Source organism: Oncorhynchus gorbuscha, linkage group LG15 (genome assembly GCF_021184085.1).
Source record: "Oncorhynchus gorbuscha isolate QuinsamMale2020 ecotype Even-year linkage group LG15, OgorEven_v1.0, whole genome shotgun sequence".
NCBI classification, from domain to species: Eukaryota; Metazoa; Chordata; class Actinopteri; order Salmoniformes; family Salmonidae; genus Oncorhynchus; species Oncorhynchus gorbuscha.
In genome coordinates this window covers 81206108-81226578 of record NC_060187.1, presented here as the reverse complement: position 1 = coordinate 81226578, position 20471 = coordinate 81206108, and the positions used below count along the sequence as shown (strand labels likewise).

Sequence of the window (20471 nt, the reverse complement as noted above, 5' to 3'; positions counted from 1 at the left end):
GTGTGTGTGTGTGTGTGTGTGTGTGTGTGTGTGTGTGTGTGTGTGTGTGTGTGTCTGTGTGGTGTGTGGTGTGTGTGTGTTTCGTACCCGTATACTGAGACTAGAGAAGTGGAGGTTGCGTGAGTAGTGCAGTGTCAGGCTGGTGTTGTAGGCGTTCTCCAGTCTGTTCTGCAGCTGGACTTCTACAGCCAGACGTCTGCGAGGGCTACGGATCACATAGGGCTGCTGTCTGCAGAGAGGAGTTACATTCAGACATTCATACAACTACTACACAACATTAATACAACAACTACACAACATTAATACAACTACTACACAACTTGACTTAGTAATTGTTTGGCTGATTGAGTGTTGACTGAACACAAAAAAGAGAGGAACATTTTTGATCAGGTGTGTGTGTGTGTGTCCATACGTGTGTGTGTCCATGCATGTGTGTGTGCACGTGTTCATATGTGTTTGTGTGTGTGAGAAGTACCTTGTCCCAGAGATGTCCATATGAGCCTGCAGCACCAGATCAGTGACACACACATCATCCTCACCACAGTCTTTGAAGAACGCAATCTGGAGACATCAAGGTACAGTATTTGAAATGGAGGTGCCAGAGTAATACTGTAGATAACGTACAGTAACAGTACATTACATCACACACACCCCACACACTGACCGATCTCTTGAAGGTGGTGGGCCAGCCTTCGTCCAGCACTGGGCCGCTCTCTGTGTCGTTGATCTTAAAGCGCAGGGAGAAGCTGATTGGACGGATGTAGTCTGCTGTGTCCTATCACAGACGGAGACAAAGGGTTAGAGGTCAATATCATGTTTCAGCATGTAGATTGTGTGTGTCGGTCGGGGTGAAGGATGTGTGTTTTGGCATTGTGTGTGTCGGTCGGGGTGAAGGATGTGTGTTTTGGCATTGTGTGTGTCGGTCGGGGTGAAGGATGTGTGTTTTGGCATTGTGTGTGTCGGTCGGGGTTAAGGATGTGTGTTTTGGCATTGTGTGTGTCGGTCGGGGTGAAGGATGTGTGTTTTGGCATTGTGTGTGTCGGTCGGGGTGAAGGATGTGTGTTTTGGCATTGTGTGTGTCGGTCGGGGTGAAGGATGTGTGTTTTGGCATTGTGTGTGTCGGTCGGGGTGAAGGATGTGTGTTTTGGTATTGTGTGGGACATATGGAAGGGCAGGTTGTGGCAGTAGCGTGTACATGTTGGTTGTGTGTTTGTGTCAGGGCATGTGTGTATGTTAGTTGTGTAGTGTGTGTGTGTATGTTAGTTGTGTAGTGTGTGTGTGTATGTTAGTTGTGTAGTGTGTGTGTGTATGTTAGTTGTGTAGTGTGTGTGTGTATGTTAGTTGTGTAGTGTGTGTGTGTATGTGTGTATATGCCATTTAGCAGAGGCTTTTATCCAAAGCGGCTTATAGTCATGCGTGCATACATTTTCTTTAAAAGTATGTATGGTCGCTGTTTGGTCCTAAGAATTGAACCCACTATCCTGTCGTTGCAAGTACCATACCAGCTGAGCTCTGTTGTGTGTCATACTCACAAACACATGGAAGGGCAGGTTGTGGCAGACGGTCTGTCCTGTGTGAACTCTGACCCCCAGCTGTGTCTGTCTCTGGTTGCTGTCGTCAAACAACGCCCTCGCTGTCAACTTTCTCTCATCCAACATGGCCACCACCGACAGATCTGAGGAGGGAGAAGGGGATGTTAGTGTTGATAACAAATCTATCAAATCTAACAGGCGGACTCCCTCCCTCTCTCCCCTCCCTCTCCCTTACTCTCTGCAGTCCCTGCCCCTCCCTCTCTCCCCTCCCTCTCCCTTACTCTCTGCAGTCCCTGCCCCTCCCTCTCTCCCCTCCCTCTCCCTTACCGAAGCTGCTGCTGTGAGTTCCAGGGGAACGGGATAGAGCCAGGAAGCAGGCTGTAGCGTTGAGACAGGCAGACTCCCTCCCTCCTCTCTGACACGTCTTCTGGATGACGTTGATGGAGTGGGGCTGGAAGGACAGACTCATGTTGATCTGGACTATACTACGAGAACTGGAGAGAGGGGAGGGAGAATTGATCATTCAATGATGACAATCATCATCACATTTAAAAAAAATACTCCACAGCCAAGTCTGACAATTTATCCCTCCCCTCCTCTTCATTCCTTCACCTCCCCTCATCCCTCCATTCTTACCTGAGTAGTACAGCACTGCCCTGGGCCCCCACAGCCAGGTCTAACAGACCATCTCCATCCAGGTCTAATCTGGCACTCACACTGCGCCCAAAATACTGCAGAGAGGGGGACAGAGACGACCCTGCGATACGCTACAAGGAGAAGGAGAGGTGAGCAAGGAGGTGGAGAGATGAGAGTAGAGAAGTGGTGGAGAGAGACGTAGAACGAGGTCAATGGAAATACTATAGCTAAGAATGATATCACTTCCATCACAGAGATGGACTCCACCTATACTTCTGGTGACTTCTTACCTGTTTGTAGTTGTGGATGATGTGTATGTCTACCTGTTTGTAGTTGTGGATGATGTGTATGCCCTGGCCGTGGTAGACGTATATGGCCCCATTGTGTCCGTCCTCTAGGGGTGCCCCCACCAGCAGGTCAGTGTACCCGTCATGGTTGAGGTCTGGGGCGGAGGCCAGGGCGTAGCCAAACCTAGCATCCTGGAACCTATCCTCTGCCTTCAGAGTACCGTTAGACACAAACACCTCCTCCTGAGAGAGAGGGAGAGAGAGAGAGAGAGAGAGAGAGAGAGAGAGAGAGAGAGAGAGAGAGAGAGAGAGAGAGAGAGAGAGAGAGAGAGAGAGAGAGAGAGAGAGAGAGAGAGAGAGAGAGAGAGAGAGAGAGAGAGAGAGAAGAGAGAGAGAGAGAGAGAGAGACAGAGAGAGAGAGAGAGAGAGAGAGAGTGAGAGAGAGCGAGAGAGAGAGAGAGAGCAAGAGGGAGGAGAGAAAGAGAAATGGAGAGAGACAGAGAGAGAGACGCAGAGTAGGGAGAGATAAAGATAGGCAGAGTGGAGAGATAGTGAGAGAGAGAGAGACAGAGTAGAGAGAGAAATAAAGGCAGAGTAGGGAGAGAGAGAGAGACAGAGTAGAGAGATAAAGACAGGCAGAGTAGAGAGAGATAAAGACAGGCAGAGTAGAGAGAGAGAAACCCAGAGAGAGATAAAGACAGGCAGAGTAGGGAGAGAGAGAGACAGAGTAGAGAGAGAAAGAAAGGCAGAGTAGGGAGAGAGAGAGAGACAGAGTAGAGAGATAAAGACAGGCAGAGTAGAGAGAGATAAAGACAGGCAGAGTAGGGAGAGATAAAGACAGGCAGAGTAGGGAGAGATAAAGACAGGCAGAGTAGAGAGAGATACCTCTTCTTATCCGCTAATATCCTCAACCCCTTTCCCCTCCGTTAACTCTATCTCCCCCTTCGCCCATCTCTCACCCCCTCCCCCTCTTCCTGACACCAGCTCAGTCCTTCCCCACTACCCCCCCGTCTCACCCCACTGAGGGAGTAGATGTAGACTCTGCCTGCCTCCTTGTTGCCAGGGCCCAGGTACATGGGTGCTGCCACCAGCAGAACATCAGTAATGCCATCCTGGTCCACGTCCAACCCACACACCTCACTGCCATAGTATGACCCAATCTACAGACAGAGAGAGAGAGAGAGAGAGAGAGAGAGAGAGAGAGAGAGAGAGAGAGAGAGAGAGAGAGAGAGAGAGAGACGGAGAGAGAGAGAGAGAGAGAGACAGAGACAGAGACAGAGAGAGAGAGAGAGAGAGAGAGAGAGAGAGAGAGAGAGAGAGAGAGAGAGAGAGAGAGGGAGAGAGAGAGAGAGGAAAGAGAGAGAGAGAGAGAGAGAGAGAGAGAGAGAGAGAGAGAGAGAGAGAGAGAGAGAGAGAGAGAGAGAGAGAGAGAGAGAGAGAGAGACGGAGAGAGAGACAGAGAGAGAGAGAGAGAGAGAGAGAGAGAGAGAGAGAGAGAGACAGAGAGAGAGAGAGAGAGAGAGAGAGAGAGACAGAGACAGAGAGAGAGACAGAGAGAGAGACAGAGAGAGAGAGAGAGAGAGAGAGAGAGAGAGAGAGAGAGAGAGAGAGAGAGAGAGAGAGAGAGAGAGAGAGAGAGAGAGAGAGAGAGAGAGAGAGAGAGAGAGAGAGAGAGAGAGAGAGAGAGAGAGAGAGAGAGAGAGAGAGAGAGAGAGAGAGAGAGAGAGAGAGAGAGAGAGAGAGAGAGAGAGAGAGAGAGCCACATTAGGTATGGAAACAAACACAAAGTACTTTATGTGGCAGAGAGAGAGAGAGAGAGAGAGAGAGAGAGAGAGAGAGAGAGAGAGAGAGAGAGAGAGAGAGAGAGAGAGAGAGAGAGAGAGAGAGAGAGAGAGAGAGAGAGAGAGAGAGAGAGAGAGAGAGGGAGGTATGGTGGTGGTGAGGAGAAGGGGTGTGGGGGGTTGGGGTGAGTGAGAGTTTGATTGATAGATACATCCCATGAGGTATATACACACACACACACTAGCTACCTGTTCTCCATTGAGGGCCTGTGCAATGTTGACATCTCCATTGTCGCTCAGTTCAAACAGAATGACCTTTCCTTTGTGTTTGAACCTGGGAGCTCCAGCCACATACAGCCTCCTCCAGTCTCCCACTATCACTGACGACACTGTGTAGCCTAAACACACACAAATACTTTAATTAGATCCACAAATTAAATAATACTTGCATCGGATTCACATATCTCACAGGTCATACAGATGCCTGGAGACACATTAGGTATGGAAACAAAAATGATTGTGTAAATCTGTGATAAATGTAGTAGTATTATGTGTAAAACAGTGATACGTTTAGTAGTATTATGTGTAAAACAGTGATACGTTTAGTAGTATTATGTGTAAAACAGTGATACGTTTAGTAGTATTATGTGTAAAACAGTGATAAGTTGAGTAGTATTATGTGTAAAACAGTGATAAGTTTAGTAGTATTATGTGTAAAACAGTGATAAGTTTAGTAGTATTATGTGTAAAACAGTGATAAGTTTAGTAGTATTATGTGTAAAACAGTGATAAGTTTAGTAGTATTATGTGTAAAACAGTGATAAGTTTAGTAGTATTATGTGTAAAACAGTGATAAGTTGAGTAGTATTATGTGTAAAACAGTGATATGTTTAGTAGTATTATGTGTAAAACAGTGATAAGTTGAGTAGTATTATGTGTAAAACAGTGATAAGTTGAGTAGTATTATGTGTAAAACAGTGATAAGATGAGTAGTATTATGTGTAAAACAGTGATAAGTTGAGTAGTATTATGTGTAAAACAGTGATAAGTTGAGTAGTATTATGTGTAAAACAGTGATACGTTTAGTAGTATTATGTGTAAAACGGTGTAATGTAAAGTGTACATAGTGTAACGTAAGTAAGTTAAGTCACCCAGATAGGCAGCATGGTTCTTGAGCTCCTGGGGGAACTCTGACTCAAAGGCCTCTCTGGTGGGCATGATGCGGCCCTTAGTGCCCTCCTTCAGCACCCCTCCGTCCCAGTCATACGCCCCCACCATCCCAAAAAGGATGCCATCCTGAAACACACGCATGGGAGAGGGGGGATAAACATACAGTACAATGACAGATCAGAAATTCAAGACAATGACATGACGCGCGCGCTCGCCCTGCACACTACGCACACACACACATGGTGGACTCACATCGAGAACGTGTGTGGAGAAGCCAATCTGGGACATCTCAAACTTGAAGGAGCTCTCGTTGTACCCCAGCGTCCCTGTGACGAAACAGAAACATCAAAACAACGTTTAACAAACCTTTCTAGCACATTTTCTGTAGTATCCAACACAAAAATCTAGTTGAGCAGATCTCTCTGCTATTATGTCGTGTCGTGTCCTTCAAAAATTATTTTATTAAAATCATGAGTCTCACCCTCTCATGTTTCTGTGCCCAACCACATATCTGTGTAGTGTGGGGGTTCAGTGACTGAGTGAGGGGGTAATGGGACCTCTGCTGAGGTGAAAGCGGAACAGGTTTACCCTAACCCGAACTCTCAAAGGAAGTTTAGTTGAATGTTTGGTTAATGTTTGTTCTGCCAGTGCCAGGTGCGTGATGGGACCAAACGTGGCATCCCGTGCTGCCCACTCTGACACATGAATACCGTGATGGGACTAAAGGTGACATCCTGTGCTGCCCACTCTGACATCTGAATACCGTGATGGGACTAAACGTGGCATCCTGTGCTGCCCACTCTGACACATGAATACCGTTTACATGGACTAAACATGGCATCCTGTGCTGCCCACTCTGACACATGAATACCGTGATGGGACTAAACGTGGCATCCTGTGCTGCCCACTCTGACACATGAATACCGTGATGGGACTAAACGTGGCATCCTGTGCTGCCCACTCTGACACATGAATACTGTGATGGGACTAAACGTGGCATCCTGTGCTGCCCACTCTGACATCTGAATACCGTGATGGGACTAAACGTGGCATCCTGTGCTGCCCACTCTGACACATGAATACCGTGATGGGACTAAACGTGGCATCCTGTGCTGCCCACTCTGACACATGAATACCGTGATGGGACTAAACGTGGCATCCTGTGCTGCCCACTCTGACACCTGAATACCGTGATGGGACTACTAAACGTGGCATCCTGTGCTGCCCACTCTGACACCTGAATACCGTGATAGGACTAAACGTGGCATCCTGTGCTGCCCACTCTGACACATGAATACCGTGATGGGACTAAACGTGGCATCCTGTGCTGCCCACTCTGACACATGAATACCATGATGGGACTAAACGTGGCATCCTGTGCTGCCCACTCTGACACATGAATACAGTGATGGGACTAAACGTGGCATCCTGTGGTGCCCACTCTGACACATGAATACCGTGATGGGACTAAACGTGGCATCCTGTGCTGCCCACTCTGACACCTGAATACCGTGATGGGACTAAACGTGGCATCCTGTGCTGCCCACTCTGACACATGAATACCGTGATGGGACTAAACGTGGCATCCTGTGCTGCCCACTCTGACACATGAATAGCGTGATGGGACCAAACGTGGCATCCTGTGCTGCCCACTCTGACACATGAATAGCGTGATGGGACCAAACGTGGCATCCTGTGCTGCCCACTCAGACACATGAATACCGTGATGGGACTAAACGTGGCATCCTGTGCTGCCCACTCTGACACATGAATACCGTGATGGGACTAAATGTGGCATCCTGTGCTGCCCACTCTGACACCTGAATACCGTGATGGGACTAAACGTGGCATCCTGTGCTGCCCACTCTGACACATGAATACCGTGATGGGACTAAAGGTGACATCCTGTGCTGCCCACTCTGACACCTGAATACCGTGATGGGACTAAACGTGGCATCCTGTGCTGCCCACTCTGACACCTGAATACCGTGATGGGACTAAACGTGGCATCCTGTGCTGCCCACTCTGACACATGAATACCGTGATGGGACTAAACGTGGCATCCTGTGCTGCCCACTCTGACACATGAATACCGTGATGGGACGAAACGTGGCATCCTGTGCTGCCCACTCTGACACATGAATACCGTGATGGGACGAAACGTGGCATCCTGTGCTGCCCACTCTGACACCTGAATACCGTGATGGGACTACTAAACGTGGCATCCTGTGCTGCCCACTCTGACACCTGAATACCGTGATAGGACTAAACGTGGCATCCTGTGCTGCCCACTCTGACACATGAATACTGTGATGGGACTAAACGTGGCATCCTGTGCTGCCCACTCTGACACATGAATACCGTAATGGGACTAAACGTGGCATCCTGTGCTGCCCACTCTGACACATGAATACAGTGATGGGACTAAACGTGGCATCCTGTGGTGCCCACTCTGACACATGAATACCGTGATGGGACTAAACGTGGCATCCTGTGCTGCCCACTCTGACACCTGAATACCGTGATGGGACTAAACGTGGCATCCTGTGCTGCCCACTCTGACACATGAATACCGTGATGGGACTAAAGGTGACATCCTGTGCTGCCCACTCTGACACATGAATACCGTGATGGGACTAAACGTGGCATCCTGTGCTGCCCACTCTGACACATGAATACCGTGATGGGACTAAAGGTGGCATCCTGTGCTGCCCACTCTGACACATGAATTCCGTGATGGGACTAAACGTGGCATCCTGTGCTGCCCACTCTGACACATGAATGCCGTGATGGGACTAAACGTGGCATCCTGTGCTGCCCACTCTGACACATGAATAGCGTGATGGGACCAAACGTGGCATCCTGTGCTGCCCACTCTGACACATGAATACCGTGATGGGACTAAAGGTGACATCCTGTGCTGCCCATCCTGACACATGCGTGATGGGACCGTGGCATCCTGTGCTGCCCACTCTGACACATGAATACCGTGATGGGACTAAACGTGGCATCCTGTGCTGCCCACTCTGACACATGAATACCGTGATGGGACTAAACGTGGCATCCTGTGCTGCCCACTCTGACACATGAATACCGTGATGGGACTAAACGTGGCATCCTGTGCTGCCCACTCTGACACATGAATACCGTGATGGGACTAAACGTGGCATCCTGTGCTGCCCACTCTGACACCTGAATACCGTGATGGGACTAAACGTGGCATCCTGTGCTGCCCACTCTGACACATGAATACCGTGATGGGACTAAACGTGGCATCCTGTGCTGGACATGAATACGATGGGACTAAACGTGGCATCCTGTGCTGCCCACTCTGACACATGAATACCGTGATGGGACTAAACGTGGCATCCTGTGCTGCCCACTCTGAACATGAATACCGTGATGGGACGTGATGGGACTAAACGTGGCATCCTGTGCTGCCCACTCTGACACATGAATACCGTTTAGATGGACTAAACATGGCATCCTGTGCTGCCCACTCTGACACATGAATACCGTGATGGGACTAAACGTGGCATCCTGTGCTGCCCACTCTGACACATGAATACCGTGATGGGACGAAACGTGGCATCCTGTGCTGCCCACTCTGACACATGAATACCGTGATGGGACGAAACGTGGCATCCTGTGCTGCCCACTCTGACACATGAATACCGTTTACATGGACTAAACATGGCATCCTGTGCTGCCCACTCTGACACATGAATACCGTGATGGGACTAAACGTGGCATCCTGTGCTGCCCACTCTGACACATGAATACCGTGATGGGACTAAACGTGGCATCCTGTGCTGCCCACTCTGACACATGAATACTGTGATGGGACTAAACGTGGCATCCTGTGCTGCCCACTCTGACATCTGAATACCGTGATGGGACTAAACGTGGCATCCTGTGCTGCCCACTCTGACACATGAATACCGTGATGGGACTAAACGTGGCATCCTGTGCTGCCCACTCTGACACATGAATACCGTGATGGGACTAAACGTGGCATCCTGTGCTGCCCACTCTGACACCTGAATACCGTGGATGGGAATACCGTGATACTAAACGTGGCATGGGACTGACACTGAATACGTGGCATCCTGTGCTGCCCACTCTGACACCTGAATACCATGATAGGACTAAACGTGGCATCCTGTGCTGCCCACTCTGACACATGAATACCGTGATGGGACTAAACGTGGCATCCTGTGCTGCCCACTCTGACACATGAATACCATGATGGGACTAAACGTGGCATCCTGTGCTGCCCACTCTGACACATGAATACAGTGATGGGACTAAACGTGGCATCCTGTGTGCCCACTCTGACACATGAATACCGTGATGGGACTAAACGTGGCATCCTGTGCTGCCCACTCTGACACCTGAATACCGTGATGGGACTAAACGTGGCATCCTGTGCTGCCCACTCTGACACATGAATGGGACGTGATGCCCACTCTGACACATGAATACGTGTGATGGGACTAAACGTGGCATCCTGTGCTGCCCACTCTGACACATGAATACCGTGATGGGACTAAACGTGGCATCCTGTGCTGCCCACTCTGACACATGAATACCGTGATGGGACTAAACGTGGCATCCTGTGCTGCCCACTCTGACACATGAATACCGTGATGGGACTAAACGTGGCATCCTGTGCTGCCCACTCTGACACATGAATACCGTGATGGGACTAAACGTGGCATCCTGTGCTGCCCACTCTGACACCATGAATACCGTGTGATGGGACTAAACGTGGCATCCTGGGCTGCCCACTCTGACACATGAATACCGTGAACGTGGCATCCTGTGCTGCCCACTCTGACACCTGAATACCGTGATGGGACTAAACGTGGCATCCTGTGCTGCCCACTCTGACACATGAATACCGTGATGGGACTAAACGTGGCATCCTGTGCTGCCCACTCTGACACATGAATCCGTGATGGGACTAAACGTGGCATCCTGTGCTGCCCACTCTGACACATGAATACAGTGATGGGACTAAACGTGGCATCCTGTGCTGCCCACTCTGACACATGAATACCGTGATGGGACTAAACGTGGCATCCTGTGCTGCCCACTCTGACACATGAATACCGTGATGGGGGACTGACACATGAAACGTGATGGGCATCCTGTGCTGCCCACTCTGACACCTGAATACCGTGATGGGACTAAACGTGGCATCCTGTGCTGCCCACTCTGACACATGAATACCGTGATGGGACTAAACGTGGCATCCTGTGCTGCCCACTCTGACACATGAATACCGTGATGGGACTAAACGTGGCATCCTGTGCTGCCCACTCTGACACATGAATACCGTGATGGGACTAAAGGTGGCATCCTGTGCTGCCCACTCTGACACATGAATACCGTGATGGGACTAAACGTGGCATCCTGTGCTGCCCACTCTGACACATGAATCCGTGATGGGACTGAATAAACGTGGCATCCTGTGCTGCCCACTCTGACACATGAATACCGTGATGGGACTAAAGGTGACATCCTGTGCTGCCCACTCTGACACATGAATACCGTGATGGGACTAAACGTGGCATCCTGTGCTGCCCACTCTGACACATGAATACCGTGATGGGACTAAATGTGGCATCCTGTGCTGCCCACTCTGACACCTGAATACCGTGATGGGACTAAACGTGGCATCCTGTGCTGCCCACTCTGACACATGAATACCGTGATGGGACTAAAGGTGACATCCTGTGCTGCCCACTCTGACACCTGAATACCGTGATGGGACTAAACGTGGCATCCTGTGCTGCCCACTCTGACACATGAATACCGTGATGGGACTAAACGTGGCATCCTGTGCTGCCCACTCTGACACATGAATACCGTGATGGGACTAAACGTGGCATCCTGTGCTGCCCACTCTGACACATGAATACCGTGATGGGACGAAACGTGGCATCCTGTGCTGGGACTAAACGTGGCATCCTGTGCTGCCCACTCTGACACATGAATACCGTGATGGGACGAAACGTGGCATCCTGTGCTGCCCACTCTGACACCTGAATACCGTGATGGGACTACTAAACGTGGCATCCTGTGCTGCCCACTCTGACACCTGAATACCGTGATAGGACTAAACGTGGCATCCTGTGCTGCCCACTCTGACACATGAATACCGTGATGGGACTAAACGTGGCATCCTGTGCTGCCCACTCTGACACATGAATACCGTGATGGGACTAAACGTGGCATCCTGTGCTGCCCACTCTGACACATGAATACAGTGATGGGACTAAACGTGGCATCCTGTGGTGCCCACTCTGACACATGAATACCGTGATGGGACTAAACGTGGCATCCTGTGCTGCCCACTCTGACACCTGAATACCGTGATGGGACTAAACGTGGCATCCTGTGCTGCCCACTCTGACACATGAATACCGTGATGGGACTAAAGGTGACATCCTGTGCTGCCCACTCTGACACATGAATACTGTGATGGGACTAAATGTGGCATCCTGTGCTGCCCACTCCGACACATGAATACCGTGATGGGACTAAAGGTGGCATCCTGTGCTGCCCACTCTGACACATGAATACCGTGATGGGACTAAACGTGGCATCCTGTGCTGCCCACTCTGACACATGAATGCCGTGATGGGACTAAAGGTGACATCCTGTGCTGCCCACTCTGACACCTGAATACCGTGATGGGACTAAACGTGGCATCCTGTGCTGCCCACTCTGACACATGAATACCGTGATGGGACTAAAGGTGACATCCTGTGCTGCCCACTCTGACACCTGAATACCGTGATGGGACTAAACGTGGCATCCTGTGCTGCCCACTCTGACACCTGAATACCGTGATGGGACTAAACGTGGCATCCTGTGCTGCCCACTCTGACACATGAATACCGTGATGGGACTAAACGTGGCATCCTGTGCTGCCCACTCTGACACATGAATACCGTGATGGGACTAAACGTGGCATCCTGTGCTGCCCACTCTGACACATGAATACCGTGATGGGACGAAACGTGGCATCCTGTGCTGCCCACTCTGACACCTGAATACCGTGATGGGACTACTAAACGTGGCATCCTGTGCTGCCCACTCTGACACCTGAATACCGTGATAGGACTAAACGTGGCATCCTGTGCTGCCCACTCTGACACATGAATACCGTGATGGGACTAAACGTGGCATCCTGTGCTGCCCACTCTGACACATGAATACCGTGATGGGACTAAACGTGGCATCCTGTGCTGCCCACTCTGACACATGAATACAGTGATGGGACTAAACGTGGCATCCTGTGGTGCCCACTCTGACACATGAATACCGTGATGGGACTAAACGTGGCATCCTGTGCTGCCCACTCTGACACCTGAATACCGTGATGGGACTAAACGTGGCATCCTGTGCTGCCCACTCTGACACATGAATACCATGATGGGACTAAAGGTGACATCCTGTGCTGCCCACTCTGACACATGAATACTGTGATGGGACTAAATGTGGCATCCTGTGCTGCCCACTCTTACAGCTGAATACCGTGATGGGACTAAACCTGGCATCCTGTGCTGCCCACTCTGACACATGAATACCGCGATGGGACTAAATATGGCATCCTGTGCTGCCCACTCTGACACCTGAATACCGTGATGGGACTACATTTACATTTACATTTAAGTCATTTAGCAGACACTCTTATCCAGAGCGACTTACAAAACTAAAGGTGGCATCCTGTGCTGCCCACTCTGACACATGAATACCGTGATGGGACTAAACGTGGCATCCTGTGCTGCCCACTCTGACACATGAATACCGTGATGAGACTAAACGTGGCATCCTGTGCTGCCCACTCTGACACCTGAATACAGTGATGGGACTAAACGTGGCATCCTGTGCTGCCCACTCTGACACCTGAATACCGTGATGGGACCAAACGTGGCATCCTGTGCTGTCCACTCTGACACATGAATACCGTGATGGGACTAAACGTGGCATCCTGTGCTGCCCACTCTGACACATGAATTCCCGGATGGGACTAAACGTGGCATCCTGTGCTGCCCACTCTGACACCTGAATACCGTGATTGGTCTACTAAATGTGGCATCCTGTGCTGCCCACTCTGAGACATGAATACCGTGATGGGACTAAACATGGCATCCTGTGCAGCCCACTCTGACACATGAATACCGTGATGGGACTAAACGTGGCATCCTGTGCTGCCCACTCTGACACATGAATACCGTGATGGGACTAAACGTGGCATCCGGTGCTGCCCACTCTGACACCTGAATACCGTGATTGGAATACTAAATGTGGCATCCTGTGCTGCCCACTCTGACACCTGAATACCGTGATGGGACTAAACATGGCATCCTGTGCTGCCCACTCTGACACCTGAATACCGTGATGGGACTAAACGTGGCATCCTGTGCTGCCCACTCTGACACATGAATACCGTGATGGGACCAAACGTGGCATCCTGTGCTGCCCACTCTGACACCTGAATACCGTGATGGGACTAAACGTGGCATCCTGTGCTGCCCACTCTGACACATGAATACCCACTCTGACACATGAATACCGTGATGGGACTAAACGTGTCATCCTGTGCTGCCCACTCTGACACATGAATACCGTGATGGGACTAAACGTGGCATCCTGTGCTGCCCACTCTGACACATGAATACCGTGATGGGACTAAACGTGGCATCCTGTGCTGCCCACTCTGACACATGAATACTGTGATGGGACTAAACGTGGCATCCTGTGCTGCCCACTCTGACACTCTGACAAGAACCCAGCTGGTATACAGAGTCTACCTCCCTCGTCCTCCTCTCATAGCCTCCACTCCCTTCCTTCCCCTCCCCAATCTGCCACTATCTAGATGCCATAGGTTAGTGCCCTCTCTCTCCCTCATCACTCAAGAACCCAACTGGTATACAGAGTCTACCTTCCTCATCCCCCTCTCATATCCTCCACTCCCTTCCTCCCCCTCCCCAATCTGCCACTATCTAGATGCCATAGGTTAGTGCCCCCTCTCTCCCTCCTCACTCAAGAACCCAACTGGTATACAGAGTCTACCTCCCTCATCCTCCTCTCATATCCTCCACTCCCTTCCTCCCTCGCTCCCTACAGACTTCAGGGTGGCATAATTTCCTCTCTTGTTCCTGTAAGTGTTGTGATAGCTGCTCGCGCCCTTCTTTCCTTTTCAAGGTAGTGGCATCTATCCATCCCTTCCTCTTTCATTCCGTCTGGGATTAAATGTGGCACCATTCCCCCTTTTTTACCTCTTCCTCAATTGAAAGAGAGTAACATCCCTCTCTCTTCTAACTTTCTCCCTGGCTAAATAAGAAAGCAGTCCCTCCCTGTCTCCAGACATCCTTTCCCCTCCTTTCTCTTTCCAGCACTTTCACATCCCTCGCTCCCCCTTCCTCTTCCTCTCTCCGTCTCACCCTCTAGAGTGAAGATGCGGTCTCCTAGTGCATCTACGATGTCGTTGAGTGCCGCCTCGTCAGTCACGTTGAAGAAGTATTTGTCATCAGGGTCGCTGGCAATGTACTTGATCTCACTGATAAACGTCTCTGGGTCCTGCTGCCTGCGGATGTAGTGACCCAATACCTGGAGGGAGAGAGAAAGGGATGAGGAAAGAGAGGGGGAGAGATAAAGGGGGAGGGAGAGAGAGGGGGAACAGAGAAAGGGATGAGGAAAGAGAGGGGGAGAGAGAGGGAAAGAGAGAGGAAGAGAGGGGGGGAGAGAGAGGGAAAGGGAGAGGAAGAGAGAGGGGGAACAGAGAAAGGGATGAGGAAAGAGAGGGGGAGAGATAAAGGGGAGGGAGAGAAAGGGATGAGAAAAGAGAGGGGGAGAGATAAAGGGGGAGGGAGAGAGAAAGGGATGAGGAAAGCGAGGGGGAGAGATAAAGGGCGAGGGAGAGGGATGAGGAAAGAGAGGGGGAAGAGAGAAAGGGGGAGGGAGAGAGAAAGGGGAGGGAGAAAGGGGTTAAAGTGAAGGGTAGAAAAACAAAAGGGAGAGAAAGAAGGGGTTAAATGTAAGGGACAGAAAAAGTGAAAGGTAGAGCGAGAGATAACATTAACAGACATATTCTCTACGTCTTCCGCCAATAACTCCTCCATGTTTCACAGGGACAGAGAACATTTATGTAGAGGGAGAGATATTACTGAGTCAGGACAATCTGAGAGGACAGAGAGAGAGCTGCCAACACCAACCCCGTACAGTACAGTAGAGGACATAACCTGAATCAAGGACAACCACAAAGAGACAACCCTTAAAAGACAAAAAACAGATCATGTACATAGGGTTCTAACTAAGGGGTTGTCTAAAAACAGATCATGTACATAGGGTTCTAACTAAGGGGTTGTCTAAAAACAGATCATGTACATAGGGTTCTAACTAAGGGGTTGTCTAAAAACAGATCATGTACATAGGGTTCTAACTAAGGGGTTGTCTAAAAACAGATCATGTACATAGGGTTCTAACTAAGGGGTTGTCTAAAAACAGATCATGTACATAGGGTTCTAACTAAGGGGTTGTCTAAAAACAGATCATGTACATAGGGTTCTAACTAAGGGGTTGTCTAAAAACAGATCATGTACATAGGGTTCTAACTAAGGGGTTGTCTAAAAACAGATCATGTACATAGGGTTCTAACTAAGGGGTTGTCTAAAAACAGATCATGTACATAGGGTTCTAACTAAGGGGTTGTCTAAAAACAGATCATGTACATAGGGTTCTAACTAAGGGGTTGTCTAAAAACAGATCATGTACATAGGGTTCTAACTAAGGGGGTGTCTAAAAACAGATCATGTACATAGGGTTCTAACTAAGGGGTTGTCTAAAAACAGATAATGTACATAGGGTTCTAACTAAGGGGTTGTCTAAAAACAGATCATGTACATAGGGTTCTAACTAAGGGGTTGTCTAAAAACAGATCATGTACATAGGGTTCTAAGGGGTTGTCTAAAAACAGATCATGTACATAGGGTTCTAACTAAGGGGTTGTCTGAAAACAGATCATGTACGTAGGGTTCTAACTAAGGGGTTGTCTTAAAACAGATACTGTCCATAGGGTTCTAACTAAGGGGTTGTCTAAAAACAGATCATGTACATAGGGTTCTAACTAAGGGGTTGTCTAAAAATGGAGTCAGCTAAAATATTTTGGGAAATACTGCTCTAGCAAACTGTGAAATGAAAGAATTGGTCCAAACAGGGGGAGTGAGATGACTGGTGTGGTAGGGCTCTCTAGTGTGAGGAGGCTATAGTAACAGCTACAGTTAGTAGTCTGTAATACAGAATAGCCTAAACACTGCAGTAAGGAGCACATTCCTCCCCAGAAACCCAATCCCAACAATCCTTCCCTGTCACTCTGGCTGCCATCTTAAATAAGGAAATTCTCTGTTTTCAAAGGGGAGGGAGGGAAGGAGGGATGGATGGAGGAATGGAGGGGGGAGAGATGGAGGAAGGGAGGGAGGGAGAGAGAGAAGGAAGGAGGAAGGGAGGGAGGGAGGGAGAGAGGGAAGGAGGGATCGAAGGATGGATGAAGGGAGGGAGGGAGAGAGGGAAGGAGGGAGGGAGGGAGGGAGGGAGGGAGGGAGGGAGGGAGGGGGAGGGAAGGAAGGAAGGAAGGAAGGAAGGAAGGAAGGGCTGGCGGGAGGGAGGGTTTAATGTGAAGGAATCCTACACTATAAATGTATACATGAAGATCTTATAGAAGCAGAGAAATTCCGTTGGTCTTGCCAGCTGCTGCTGGTTTGTCCTCAGAGTCACGAACGGAGAGGGAGGACAGAAATACAGACAGCGGGAGGTAGCTTGTTAACTATTCAAAACATACAGTGAAGTTATACTGCAAATGTATATGCACATGTATACACACAGTTGCACAGGCACATGCACACAAACAAACTCGCAAACAGACAAACACACCCCCTTTGACCCCTCTCCTTGTTGACTGTAAATTCTGTGTGAGTCGGCAGGCAGGCAGGCTGATGTATAAACCACGACTCAGGCTGTTATTTTAGAGAGCTTGTTGCTCTGCTCTCCCCAAAGGGCTGTTTTCTGTCCTACACACACTGGCAGCAGGACAGAGAGCAACAACATCAAAACATTGTAGTCGTCACAGTGAAACCACGTTTCAGCATCAAGACCCTGGAGATTCTCTCTCTCTCTCTCTCTCTCTCTCTCTCTCTCTCTCTCTCTCTCTCTCTCTCTCTCTCTCTCTCTCTCTCTTTCTCACTCTCTCTTCAAATCAATTTAATTTAAGGGGTTTTATTGGTGAGCGAAACATATGTTTACAGAGAAAATAAATAAACATAAATACGGGTTGTATTTACAATGGTGCTTGTTCTTCACTGGTTGCCCTTTTTTTGGCAACAGGTCACAAATCTTGCTACTGTGATGGTACACTGTGGTATTTCACCAAACATATATGGGAGTTTGTCAAAATGCTATGCTCACTGAGTCTGGACATAGTCAAAGCTTTCCTTAAGTTTGGGTCAGTCACAGTGGTCAGGTATTCAGCCACTGTGTACTCAAATAGCATTCGAGTTAGCTCTGTTTTTTTGTAAATTCTTTCCAATGTGTAAAGTAATAATAAAGTAATATTTTTTTGTTGTTTTCTCATGATTTGGTTGGGTCTAATTGTGTTGCTGTCCTGGGGCTCTGTGGGGTGTGTTTGTGTTTGTGAACAGAGCCCCAGGACCAGCTTGCTTAGGGGACTCTTCTCCAGATTCATCTCTCTGTAGGTGATGGTTTTGTTATCGATGGTTTGGGAATCGGTTTGGGAATCGGTTTGGGAATCGGTTTGGGAATCGCTTCCTTTTAGGTGGTTGTTGAATTTAACGTCTCTTTCCTGGATTTAGATCATTAGTGGGTATCGGCCTAATTCTGCTCTGCCTGCATTATTTGGTGTTTTACGTTGTACACAAAATATATTTTGCAGAACTCTGCATGCAGAGTCTCAATTTGGCGTTTGTCCCATTTTGTGAATTCTTGGTTGGTGACCGGCGCCCAGACCTCACAACCATGAAGGGCAATGGGTCCTGTAACTGATTCAAGTATTTTTATCCAGATCTAAATTAGTATGTTACATTTTATGTTCCTTTTGATGACATAGAAGGCCCTTCTTGCCTTGTCTCTCAGATTGCTCACAGCTTTGTGGAAGTCCCCCCATCTCTCTCTCTCTGTGTCTCTCTCTCTCTGTGTCTCTCTCTCTCTGTGTCTCTCTCTCTCTCTCTCTCTCTCTCTCTCTCTCTCTCTCTCTCTCTCTCTCTCTCTCTCTCTCTCTCTCAATTCAATTCAAGGGGCTTTATTGTCATGGGAAACATATGTTAACATTGCCAAAGCAAGTGAGGTAGATAATATACAAAAGTGAAATAAACAATAAAAATGAACAGTAAACATTACACATACAGAAGTTTCAAAACAATAAAAACATTACAAATGTCATATTATATATACAGTGTTGTAACAATGTACAAATGGTTGCCCTTTTCTTGTGGCAACAGGTCACAGTGTTTATATTGTGGTTCCTCTGGTGACTGTGGCTCTGCAGGTCCCAGTGTTTATATTGTGGTTCCTCTGGTGACAGTGGCTCTGCAGGTCACAGTGTTTATATTGTGGTTCCTCTGGTGACAGTGGCTCTGCAGGTCCCAGTGTTTATATTGTGGTTCCTCTGGTGACAGTGGCTCTGCAGGTCCCAGTGTTTATATTGTGGTTCCTCTGGTGACAGTGGCCCTGCAGGTCCCAGTGTTTATATTGTGGTTCCTCTGGTGACAGTGGCCCTGCAGGTCCCAGTGTTTATATTGTGGGCTGGGGAAGAGTCTCCGACTGCTCAGCCACTGGAGTCTGTTCCACCAGATACCAAAACCACATCACTCGAGACACTGATGGTGTGTGTGCATGTGTGTGTTAGGGGGGTGGGGTGGGGCAGGAAGACATAACTGTTGTTACCCACTGGGTTATTTTAAGGAGCCAGAGGGGTTCAGTTAGTGATTTGCTGGGGCTATTTTAAAAACCACAGGCCAGTTTGAGGCTGAATGGGCAGGATGACTAGCTCTCACATTATGCAGGGTATGTGAGGTGGTATGGTGGAAAAGCTGTTTCAATACAGCTATTTCAGGAGTGGGGTTGGTTGGTGAGACTGTCTGCCATATTGGTTAGTGAGTTTTGTGGTGTAGCAGGCATGCCGCATTCATGTGCTCTATGAAACAGTGTGTGTGTGTGCGTGCATGCGTCTCTGTGAGAGCCAAAAAGGTTCTACCTATATATGAATCTGTGGCTGTGCACAGGGAGGCTGGGAGACTGGTTGCGTGTGAGTGTGTGAGTGGGGTAGTTTGTGAGTGGGTGTGTGAGCTAACTCATCTGACTTAATTGCGTAAGTCTGAGGATCAAAGCCAGCATGCTGCCAGTCTAGTAAACTTTATTGACAAACAATGCTATATGGGTCATTGTGTGTGTGTGTGTGTGTGTGTGTGTGTGTGTGTGTGTGTGTGTGTGTGTGTGTGTGTGTGTGTGTGTGTGTGTGTGTGTGTGTGTGTGTGTGTGTGTGTGTGTGTGTGTGTGTGTGTGTGTGTACTCACAGCGATGGCATATCTGGTGATGTTTCTCTTCTCACACTCCTCCAGAGCGTCCGGTAGCTCCTCCCCATCATGTGACTCTCCGTCCGTCACCACGATCATGACCTTGGTGGCCCCCTCCCTCGCCCCCCGCTCAGGGCTGAATGCCTCCGTACTGGACAAAGACAGATATCAAGAACTTTATTAGGTAAATATCACAGTGCTGTTGTCAGCATGTTAAAACAGCACATACTGGTTCAAGACCCAAACTGCTTACATGTACATTCTCTTTCCGTTGCCCTGAACCAAACCACAATAAAACACAAATATTGTTCTAGAGTTGGATCTGAAACATCATGGCCTGAAGTAGAGTATCTCATGACAAGCTGTAGACCACACTATTTGCCAAGAGAGTTTTCATCTATTTTTTTGTGGCTGTTTATTTACCACCACAGACAGATGCTGGCACTAAGACCTCACTCAGTCAGC

General features: G+C 48.9%; 1 protein-coding gene across 1 annotated transcript in view; it reads right to left on the bottom strand.

The window, feature by feature from the left end:
* The window catches only part of itga10 (integrin, alpha 10), an 82765-nt gene that overhangs the window by 8150 nt on the left and 54144 nt on the right, over window positions 1–20471 (bottom strand). Inside the window, exons 8-20 of the mRNA XM_046303217.1 lie at window positions 20007–20157; window positions 14868–15033; window positions 5659–5732; window positions 5388–5532; window positions 4486–4634; window positions 3472–3615; window positions 2492–2698; window positions 2169–2299; window positions 1860–2026; window positions 1533–1675; window positions 665–775; window positions 476–561; window positions 88–229 (exon numbers count right to left, since the gene is read on the bottom strand). Of these exons, the coding sequence (XP_046159173.1) occupies window positions 88–229; window positions 476–561; window positions 665–775; window positions 1533–1675; window positions 1860–2026; window positions 2169–2299; window positions 2492–2698; window positions 3472–3615; window positions 4486–4634; window positions 5388–5532; window positions 5659–5732; window positions 14868–15033; window positions 20007–20157 (1816 nt within the window). The remainder of the gene's footprint in view (window positions 1–87; window positions 230–475; window positions 562–664; window positions 776–1532; window positions 1676–1859; window positions 2027–2168; window positions 2300–2491; window positions 2699–3471; window positions 3616–4485; window positions 4635–5387; window positions 5533–5658; window positions 5733–14867; window positions 15034–20006; window positions 20158–20471) is intronic.